The 12,292-nt window shown below is 28.4% G+C and overlaps 1 protein-coding gene across 1 annotated transcript in view; it reads left to right on the top strand.

Annotated features, from left to right (window-relative positions):
- LOC145277602 (polyunsaturated fatty acid 5-lipoxygenase-like) overlaps positions 1 to 12,292 on the top strand; it is a 220,071-nt gene that overhangs the window by 100,182 nt on the left and 107,597 nt on the right. Inside the window, exon 2 of the mRNA XM_080129121.1 lies at positions 8,275 to 8,770. Coding sequence (XP_079985247.1) covers positions 8,282 to 8,770 — 489 coding nt within the window. The 5' untranslated portion in view covers positions 8,275 to 8,281. The remainder of the gene's footprint in view (positions 1 to 8,274; positions 8,771 to 12,292) is intronic.

Genomic DNA, 12,292 nt, shown 5'->3' with positions numbered 1-12,292 from the left:
GCAACCGGTTGTATTTGTACAATCCCTTATGCATGTTGATGCATAGTATTTTGAGCAATTCTCCTCGACCGGTATTTGTAAATACGCGTCGCTCAAGTCTATCTTGGAGAAGATATTACCACCATTCAACTTTGTGAATATTTCCTCTGGGCTTGATAGAGGGTAATGGTAATCTTGTAATATGGAGTTTAGACCTGTCGAAAAGTCTGCGCACACTCTGATTTCATAATTCTTTTTCTTGACATATACGGTGGGGGCTGCCCAGTCGCTATGTTCTATTTTTGATAGTATTCCTGTCTGTTCCAATCTGTCTAATTCTTTATTAATCTTTTCCAACCCAGCGAACGGAACGTTTCGCTTTTTTCTAAAGATTGGACTGGTGTTTTCTTTAAGTTCAAACGAGGCCTTAAATTTATTGCAACGACCTAATTTAGTCATAAATACATCAGGGAATAATTTTTTAAGTCCTCTTTTATATTTTCTGTTGTTGGAGTAGTAAATTCTATTTTTTTACAGAATGTATTAATTGGCTTATCCCAGAGTCCAAATTTCTCAATTAAATCTATTCCAATCAGGTTTTCGCTATTTTTCAATACAAACATTTTTAATTTCTTCGTAATCCCTTTCAATTTTATCAGAAGGATAACTTCTCCTTCAAATTTTATCTCACCACCAGTTACCGTCCAAGCTGATTTATTAGTTTTCATCATGGTTGGTTTACCCAACTTTTTCCACGTATTCAAGTTTATTATAGAAATATCGGATCCTGAATCCAGTTGTAATTTTATTGGCGTTTTAAATATTTCCGCTTTTATGTATTTTCGCCGATTTTTGTCTAATTTTTAATTTTATTTTGTTTGCTGTACTCTCTCTCTGGTGAAATCTTTATATCTGCAACAATCGCTTTTGTGTCCGACTTCCTTGCAAATGTAGCATTTTTTCTTCTTATAAGGGCAATCCCGATTCCCAATGTCTTTCTGCGCATGTCTTACAGTTATATCTAGGAAGAGACCTGTTATATTCTTTACTATAATTATAATTATTATATTTGGAATATCTCGTTCCGTTTTGACTGCTTTTATTTGTATAGTTCTTCGTTGGTGTGTATGGTTTTCTAACCTTTCTTACATATGCCACTCCGGATTCTTCTATCTTTTTTTAATCCTTTTTTAGTGCAATGACCCTTTCACAATCCTCTGCTAATTTCTGAAGTGTTAAATCTTGCTCAGATTCCAGCTTAGACAACACTCGTCTGCGTATTTCTGCATTTTTCGTGGAGACTAACCCTTGTGCGAAGATTAGGCATTTGAAATCTTCTACTTGTAGTTTCGCTAGCTTAAAATTATCACAGTTTTTATTGACAATTGATGCGTATGTCAAATAATCTTGGTTGTCTATCTTCCTTAGATTCATACACAACCATCTCTTATGAAAAAGAGATATATTCGGATTAAATAATTCTTTTAGTAATTTTACAGCTTCCATGAAATCTAATTCCGTAGTTTTTTTTAGGTAGTATATAATCTACGAACTTGCTGTGTTCTCTTACACCCAACTTCCTGAGTAAAAGGCTCACTTTCTGGCTATTTGGCCAACTTTTGCAGTCCAGTTGAAAGACATCCTCGTATCTTGTACAGTATGCTTCAAAAGACTTTTCTTCCTCCGGCACATAATTAATTGTGTCCATGCTATTGAATATAGTTGTATGCGAGAAATTAGTACTGTCAACATTTTCTCGATTAGTCTTTAATAGTTCCAGTGTTTTAGCAAAACGTTCATTTTGCCTTTCTTCATATTCAAATTGTAATTTCTTCTGCCTTTCTTCTTGTTCAAGTTGTAATTTCCTCTGCCTTTCTTCTTGTTCAAGTTGTAATTTCTTCTGCCTTTCTTTTTGTTCAATTTGCCATTTCAATAATTTCTCCTCTCTACGTGCATCTAGCTCGGATTGTGCCTTTTGTTGCGTCTTCAAAAATTGCATAAACATTCTAGATAAATCTTCCATTTTTTTTTGTATCCTTCAGCAGCAGTAATGCAGTTACGAAGAAAAATTGTACAATTTCACGTGCAACACAATATCCGTACCATATAAAATGGCTTGTGTTACAAAAAAATTGTTCATTGTTCCTGTTTTTTACTTGGTAATATCGCTGCTCGAATAATATTTTCTCACTTCGCTAGCGAGTCAAGCTCATCCAACCACAAGATAAGAACTGAGGCTTTTGCTGAAACCACAAAATACGATTTACTTTTCCGTTTTAGGCATTTCCTAATAAATAACAGCCGAACTTAAGTACAACTCTTTCCATAGAAAAAAAAGGTTTTGCAACTCGAGTCACAATTGAAAAAAATAAAATGTATAGACTACATTTAATTTTTTTTTTTGCGTGACGTTTTACTGTCTTATATCCGTTATACAGTGACAACTTTAGTTTTAAAAAAATCTTTCCTTGATTTTAGTTTAACTGTGGTATTTCTTTTTTAAATACCGAAGAGAAAAATTTGGTTTACCAAAAAGTCTTTAGTTGGTATTTACAGCAATTTAGGAAATCCACTGGTGAACTTTTTTTTTCTTCGTATGTTACTTCCTTGTAATTTAGTAATACAAATCTGTTTGTCGTTTTACAAAAATTCACTTTTACAGTTTGTTATTTTTTTTAAAGATGGATTCCACGGGAAACGGCGTAAATCGTCGCTTTTTTTTTGCCACGTTCGAGTTTTTTTTTTCTTTGAGATTGCAATTAAAGGTTTTGGTTTGTCTTTTTTCGACTAGTATTTTAGTAAATAAAATACTATTAATCGAGGTTACTTTTTTTATACCTGAATGTAGTTTTTGTTCTTGGAATTTGGGAGACAACCGTTTCTTTCTTTTAGTGTTGTACTCCGCGAGGAAAATATTTTACAGTTTTCCAATGTTCGCTGAATTATTCATTTTTTCCGCTTGAGTCGAACTTCTCTTTAGCGTAAAATCCGTTTTTACGACTATTTCGTTCGTCAAAACTTGTATTCCTTAGAATGGTCAACCGTTGCGTTGTACTTTTTTTATTAGTGAGTTCTTTTCATTTCTTCGTCAAACTGTTATATTTGACGTTCATCCTCGTCGTCACTGTTAAATTTGCAGGTTGAAACAAGTAACGTAGAAAGCAATACAAATGACGACTCAACAAACAAAGGTAGATCAAATAAGAAGTGTATTAGGAAAATGTATATTTACAGGATATTTACATAATGGTGTCAAATAAGAGAGTCTTTGCTGGAGAAACATATCTGCTCTCGGCGGCCTTCGGTGGCTTCTGGTGAACACACACTCAGACTAACTGAATCTTCCTATCTATGTGTAATTATTATCCACATATGCAAATGAATGTGTGCCACCACAATAATAATAATAATAATAATAATAATAATAATAATAATAATAATAATAAGAAGAAGAAGAAGAATGTACTATTTTTAAAATTATAAAAGTGTAAATGGAATCGGAGACTTACCGTCCAGTATCTTAATTTTATCATCCTGCATTACAATAAGACAATATGTAAATGAAAAGAAAAATACAAAACTTACAAAAGACAGCAGTAACTTAACTGACAATTAATAATCAATATACTAAAACACCTTGAAGCTGTGCACATATCAAAAATTACTAAATTACAGCCTATACAAAAAGTATAGGAAAACATTAAACAATCAAACTTAATGAGTTCTACCTCCACTACTTTTGATGACTTAAAAAATTCTTTGAGGCATGCTAGAAATAAGGGTTTCTATTAAGGTGCGGGGGATCCTGCTTCAGTTTCTGAAGATGGCTTCACGAAGTTAATTTTTTGTTGGATATTGTTTGCCATTTCGAAAAATCTCTCTTGTCATCCATCTCCAAACATTTTCAATTGAGTTCAAGTCCGGTGAGCATGTAGGATGTCTCAAGAGATGGACTCCATTTTCTTGTAGAAAGCTCAAGGTCCATCTTGCAGTGTGGATTGCAGCATTATCCTGTTGGAATAACCATCCATCCCCACACAAACGATGACCCCCCCCATAATCAAAGATGCTTTCTGTAGCATACTAACATAACCAGCTACTGTTTTACGACCTTGCACCACCTGGAGCGCCATCGTCCCTGTGTAAAAAAAAGTCACTCCATACCATTATGGACTCTCCACCATTATGACGTGTGGAAAAATTTCAAGGGGCACATTTTTGTCATGCCAATATCGCTGGAAGCCATCAGGACTATCTAAATTTAATGTTTTCTTATCAGAAAACAGAACTTTCTTCCACTTCTCAACGTCTCATGTTTGGTATTCACGACCAAATCTTAACCGATCCACTTTGTGAATTGGAAGCAATCGAGGAATTTGTTTACGCTTTTTATTTACCATGCCTTTTTGTTGTAAGTGTCGCCTGGTGGTTATTGGACTGCAATCAGCATCTGTAACCGCCTTAATTTCACTAGAAGAAAGTCCTCTGTCATTCATAACAACCCGTCTGATTCTCCTACTCAATGCAGGAGAATTTTTTTTTTTTTGGGGGGGGGGGAGCTACCAAAGAATTTTGCTTTTCCATAATTCTCAGTGTTCTTTAGAAAGTTGATAATAACAGTTTTACTGCGATTTACCTCAGCTTCTATCGTTGTGACAAACCTTGCTTATGGAATCCTACAATTCGAGAGCGCTCAACGTGGGGTAGTTTTCTTGCTTTAGCCATGGTAACACATTTACACAGTGATTGCTAACTGAACTAAAAACATAAGAATTGCCATAAATCTAACAATTTATACCCTTAGTCTTATAATTTTGATCATGTGTAAAAATCCTAATTTAATAAAACTGCAAATTTTTAAATAAAATTTTTGGAATGTACCTTTTTGTTTCCATAACCTTTTAGATTGTAGTATTAATAACCTTAACTCGGAAGAGATAAAAATCTATCCTTAAAACTAAGGTTTCTTTTAAAGATTTTTAGTGGTCTTAAATTTTTAACCAGCAGTGTATATAAGCTTATATCTATCCTAAAAAAATAAATCAACCAGAACACATTACAATTGCAGGTCTGGCTAATGCAATAGATGTAAAAAATCTTGTATGCTAAACTATAAACTAATAAAATTAATAATATAACTTGAACAAGTTATATAATGTTAAGAAAAAAGTACTCGGGAAGCAGCAGTATTGATGTTGTTAAACTTTTGCGAATATCAAATTTGTTTAAAATAAGCAAATGCTGAAAGCTTTCAATCGATATAAATCTGAATCTTATATTACAGTATACCGAGACTGTAAAAGGAAAGTTTTAATTTATTAATGAATTAAATTATTAGATTAAAGCTCAATATTTTTCCCATGTAATATTACGCGATCATTGTCCGGGAACGTCATTAACTGTTGAGTTTAAGTGAATCCGCACGAAATGTAGTCTAATGACACGAGTATCGCAGGCGTGTCTAAAATCAACAAAATTTCAGTACTGACACAGCTAGACAGAACCATTGATTCGAGAAAATGTCTCAGGGTAAATCATTCCTTGTGCAATGTCCGAGCTTTTTCTAATTTTCATGTATTTATTGTTTAAATACTGCGGCGGAGATGCCCTTACTTAATTATAAAATAATGCGAACGTTTAAATGAGTCTCATTTTGATGGATTTAATATTAAAAACGTAATTAATATATATATATATATATATATATATATATATATATATATATAGAGAGAGAGAGAGAGAGAGAGAGAGAGAGAGAAAGAGAGATAGATAGATAGATAGATATATATAGTTAAAATATTTGGATGGGTCTCATAGAGAGGACCAGGAGGCTTTGTACCGCGTAATATATATATATATATATATATATATATATATATATATATATACATATATATATATATATATGTTAAAATATTTAGATGGGTTTCATAGATAGGACCATAAGGCTTTATTTCTTGTTCGAGCAATGTCTGTGGACAGATCCCTCTAATATATATATATATATATATATATATATATATATATATATATATATATATATATATATATATATATATATTGAATAAATGAAAAAGTCTATATTCAAAAGTTCATGACGTTGACCATCTTATTATTTATTCCTTTTATTCAGTTGACATTTACAATTCTTGACAGCGTCTGTTTCGTAGCGCAAAATCAATCGCTTAATTATTAATTCAATCAGTGAATGTATTTGGCACTTAACTCACCAGAAGAAGTAATAAGATGGTCAACATCATTAACTTTGGAATGTAAGCTTTTGTTATTCATTCACTATATTGCTCTGTAATTACATTGAGCTTCTTCAATAAGGATTGGTATATTATAAAGAAATAAAATATATTTCCACAGATTATATATAAATATATATATATATATATATATATATATATATATATATGCAACAAATGTTGACTAAGAATAAATGTAATACACTGCAATTATTCAATTATTCTTTCGTTTTGATAATGGTTTAATTAAAAAAAAAATTAAAACTGTTTGTTATTTGTGTGGCTTAATCTTACACACTTCTTGAACATGTGTGGAAATAATGATTTTATGATTTTTACTATTTTACTGGCTGATTGAAAAAGTTGCTAATATACAGAATGTTTTGAAGTCCTAAGCTCTTTGATTTTCGCCGCTCTATATGCATTCGGTAACTAAGTTACACTACCCTAAAGAACGTAAATAATAGACAAATATAAACTAGCATCAATATATATATATATATATATATATATATATATATATATATATATATATATATATATATATATATGGAACAACTTAGAAAACACAAACCATATTTGATGTGTAAGATTCCATTCCTATATTTTTAATGTCTTATCACTATTTTGATGGTCTTTTTATCTACTCCTCAAGATTCCTACGACTAATTCTACATTTATTAATGGTTTAATCCTGCAGGATTTATCGAGTATTTTATTCTCTGGGATTTTAAATTATGTTCTACCTCTTCGAATACTAGTTGTACAGTGACTGTATTGGGATTACATTATCATCTACGTATTGGCACGGGATTATTTTTACATGTTAAATTTTCCTCGGGATTTAAAGCGCATAATATAATATAAACGATAACTTAAAAAATACGAGAATCTTATTATGGCTCTTACAAAACATAATTCCTAGCTACAAGGTGTTTTAATTCACCTTTAATTGCAATAATATTTGTATCTTGGATGTATAGATAGTTGATTTTATATGAAATCTATAATGATGTATTACGTTTTAATGATATATTTAAAGAACATAATTATGGAATACTAATGTGATAATGTTTTAATAAACAATGTATTATATATATATATATATATATATACATATATATATATATATATATATATATATATATATATAAAATACATATATAATAAAATACATTGTACATATTTGTGAGTTATTCCATGGATTTCGGCCTTTTGAATTATTTTGGACCATCTTCCAATTACGTAATTTCCTTGGATTTTACTTGTGCGAATGGAAATCTAATTCACTTTCTTGGATGTATATTTTTGGATTTTACCGTTATTTGATAAATTTCCCTTCACCAGACTATCCATTCACATGGAATCACCTTTTTCTTTACCATATTCCCTCTGCTTCACTTTTTGTTATCAAGTAAGATCTTTGACTTACTTGCAGTTTCATCAAATACTTTTGTATGCAAAATCCGATCCCGCATTTTGCTAATTCCTACTCTGTGATGAGAAGGAAAGTATTTCTTCGAAATTCCGCGGATTAAGGACTAGCTTCTTATTAAGTGTTTTCCTTTCAGATTAAATATGTTTTTAACTCTTTTTCAAAGTGTTTTTTAACATGTTTTATTAACTATTTGCTCTTATATATATATATATATATATATATATATATATATATATATGTACAGAGAGAGAGAGAGAGACAATACTATGATTATATGCTGTACACTTGTTAGTATTTCGCGTTAACATCATTATATTACAAAATATTATTCAAAGCGTATGTTATTTCTAATCATTTAATTCTTTTTAGTTGAAAAACTTAGGATTACACACATTCAGTTACTGAATAAGCTATTATAAAAGGTATACATTTGTAAAAATATTTAATTGATTGTTGTATTCGTACTGTTGAAGGGTGTAAGTTCTTTCTACCCACTCATCTAACATTATATTGTGTATGTATTTAAACGACGTACTCTTAAAATAACTTTCAATAAAATTCGTTGATTATATCTTATTCCGTTTTATTTATTTATTTATTCTCTAGGAACATCATGGGAAATTCCGTTAAGCGATATCTTAATTCGGATTTCCTCGTGTTTGTACGAACGGGCGACCGGAAGCACGCTTCAACCGATGCCAATGTGAAGATTGTCCTCATTAACGAACAAGGGCAGCGGTCAAGAGAGATAACTCTTGACAATTTGTTGCGGGATGATTTTAAAACGGGTGCAAGCGACACATTCGCCGTGCGTAATCTGCGCGACTTTGGCCGGATCGAGAAAATCGAGTTTTGGCGGGACAATGCCGGCGTCTCGCCTGACTGGTTCGTGATGAAGATCATGGTGGAAAACGTAAAAACGAATGAGATGAGTATCTTCCCCGTGTTTCGGTGGATCAAGGCGAACTATCGCTACCAGATATCTCATCTGGATACTATTCTACCGCAAGAAGATGAACACATCGAACAACGAAAAATGGAACTTGAAGACAAGCGGAAGATCTACATTGGAGAACAGAAAGGTGAAGGGCTTCCAGTTATGGTGAGTTTTTCTTTCACGGTTATAATTTTTTAGATTAATGAAACAATGCATCACATTTATTTTACTCTCTTATCAAGGTTTTCATAAAAAAAACATCTTGTGTCCGTCTTTCTGTAGACATGTAACAATATACTATAGCCGTGAAGACGAACGCCGACAATGACGTCATTAGACTGATAACATCTGAGACAATTTAGAAATATCTACCCTCATAATGTCAGCTTATCATCATCATAGCGTTTCATTCCATCTCGCAGTCCATCATTGCACAATTTCTAAGCCATCCCCAAAGTCCACACCAGAGCATGCCTCGCTTAGGATACAGTCTGTGAGAATATGTGCGATATTCTGCAGATGGGCGCCGCAGGGATGCCAAACATAGTATGCAGATTATCCTGTGTTTTCGCAACCTTAGCTTGGACGAGTTGAGTGTTACCCACTCTTTCCGAAGGAGTTGAGAGCCTGATGTTCTTTCAGTGCTGACAGAGCCTCGTTGATGTCTTTGACTGACTCATTCCACCAACGCAGGCGGTAGGACCGGTGTTGTTCGTCCGAGGCCTGTGACAGTGGCAAAGCTTTGGCCGGATGGTAGTCGCTGTGGCATCTCTTGATATTATCTCGACAATAAATAAATAAGTAAATAAATTAATCGCCCTTGTCCCCAGACATGAAGTCTATTACCAACTCAGCAGCGACAGAAAGTATCTAAGCCACTGTATCAATATCGCCATTTGGAAAGTGTTCCTAATAAAAAATCGTTGTAAGTGAGTCATCATCATATCTTATGAATTCGAAGATTCTATTGTTGACATTAGTTTCCCTGAAAGGTTTTAGTTAGAATTTTTCTAGAAAGAGATTTACGGAAGGGACCGGAAGAGCCTCGTAGTTGTCTTTTTGTGACGCATTCCATAAACGCAGGCGGTAGAACGTTGGTGTTGTTCATCCGAGATAGTGGCAAGGTTTTTGGGGGATGGTAGTCGCTGCGGCATCTCTTGGTGTCATCGCGGCAATAAATAAATAAATAAATAAATAACTTAATTGCTCTTGACTCGTCTGCAGATATGAAGGTTGTCAACATCCTAAGTGAAGGTGTTTTGTAGATTAAACTGGATTCGAACTTGGGACACTCAGATTGTCAGTCCGTGTCGTTAACCAATGACCATTGTCACCTTCCGTGATATGTCAGTAAAATGGATGCAATATAAAAGTAAATGCCCATGAAAAATGTTTAGAATAAAAAGTTTCTAAATTTTCATAAGAAAAAATTATATTAAGCAATCCATGAAAACAAAAACTTTCAAAAATGCATATTGTTTTTTTTTTTTTAACTCAACTGATAAAAGGAGGAAAGGCTAAATTGGGCTGCATGTGAGTTGATTGTAATACGTTGAAAAAAGTAAAAAATAAGTATTCAATATGACCTTATTAACATAAAATAACCTGTGTTGATTTAATTTTTAGACACCAAAATGTCAGGCCGAGATTTTGATTCTGTACGTAGATAGCTAAAAGAAATACACGGCGAGAATTAAATGAGGAATACGAAAGGTGTGATTACAATAATAAAAAAAAATGGATAAAACAGTTCGAAAATAAGCGGTTTCAATGTAAACATCAACCCAGTTTTTAATTTTTGTTGAAGTAGTATTAAATTATTTTTATTAAATTATTTTTATTAAAGTATTTTTATTAAATCATTTTTATTAAATCATTTTTATTAAATTAATTTTATTAAATTATTTTTATTAAATTAATTTTTATTAAATTATTTTTATTAAATTATTTTTATTAAACTATTTTATTAAATTATTATTATTAAAATATTTTTATTAAATTATTTTTATAAAATAATGTTTATTAAATTAATTTTATAAAATTATTTTGATTAAATTATTTTGATTAAACTATTTTTATTAAATTAATTTTTATTAAATTATTTTCGTTACATTATTTTTATTAAATTATTTTTATTAAATAATTTTTATTAAATTAATTTTTATTAAATTGATTTTTATTAAATTATTTTTATTACATTATTTTTATTACATTATTTTTATTAAATTAGTTTTATTACATTATTTTTATTAAACTATTTTAATTTAATTAATTTGTAAAAAGTATTTTTATTAAATGATTTTTATTAAATTAATTTTTATTAAATCATTTTTATTAAATTATTTCTTTAATAAAATAATTGTTTTTGTATAATTTTTATTAAATTATTTTTATTAAATAATTTTTATTAAATTATTTTTATTGAAATTATTTATATTATATTAATGTTTATTAAATTATTTTTATTAACTTATTGTTAATAAATAATTTTTATTAAATTATTTTTATTAAATGATTTTTATTACATTATTTTTATTGAATTATTTTTATGAAATTATTTTTATTACATTATTTTTATTACATTATTATTATTAAACTATTTTTATTACATTAATTTATAAAAATTATGTTTATTAAATTACATTTAAAATTATTTTTTATTAAATTATTTTTATTAAATAATTTTTATTGAAATTGTTTTTATTAAATTATTTTATTAAATATTTTTTATTAAGTTACTTGGATTAAAATATTTTTATTAAATTATTTTTATTAATAAAATAATTACCTTTATTTAATGTTTATTAAATAATTTATATTAAATTATTTTTATTAAATAATTGTGATTACATTATTTTTATTAAACTATTTTTATTAAATAATTTGTATTAAATTATTTTTATGAAAAAATTATTTTTATTACATTATTTTTATTACATTATTTTTATTAAATAATTTCTATTAAATTAATTTTTTTAAAATTATTTATATTACAATAATTTTTTAAAATTATTTTTTAAAATTATTTTTTTAAAATGATTTTTATTAAATTATTTTTATTGAAATTTTTTTATTTAATTATTTTTATTAAATTATTTTTTTAATTATTTTTATTAAATTATTTTTATTAAATTATATTTATTGAAATATCTTTGTTTAATTATTTTTATTAAATTATTTTCATTAAATTATTTTTATTAATTATTTTTCAATAAAATTATTTTATTAATAAAATAATTATTTTTATTTAACTTTTATTAAATTATTTGTATTAAAGTATTTTTATATAATTATTGTTATTAAATTATTTTCATTAACCTATTTTTATTAAATAATTTGTAATAAATTATTTTTATGAAATTATTTTTAATTAATTATTTTTATTACACTATTTTTATTAAATTATTTTTATTAAATTATTTTGATTGCATTATTTTTATTAAATTATTTTTATGAAATTATTTTTATTAAATTAATGTTTTAAAATTATTTTTATGAAATTATTTTCATTGAAATTTTTTTATTTAATTATTTTCATTAAATTATTTATTTCAATTTTTGTTAGTAACTTATTTTTATTAAATTATTTTTCTTAAAAAGTTTTCAATTATTTTTATTAAATTATTTTTATTGACATTATTTTATCAAATCAATTTTATTGAATTATTTTTATTAAATTAATTTATT

The sequence above is a fragment of the Euprymna scolopes genome, chromosome 6, assembly GCF_053919585.1.
Source record: "Euprymna scolopes isolate OS-2025 chromosome 6, ASM5391958v1, whole genome shotgun sequence".
Taxonomy (NCBI): Eukaryota; Metazoa; Mollusca; class Cephalopoda; order Sepiida; family Sepiolidae; genus Euprymna; species Euprymna scolopes.
This window is presented reverse-complemented; position numbering and strand designations above follow the sequence as displayed.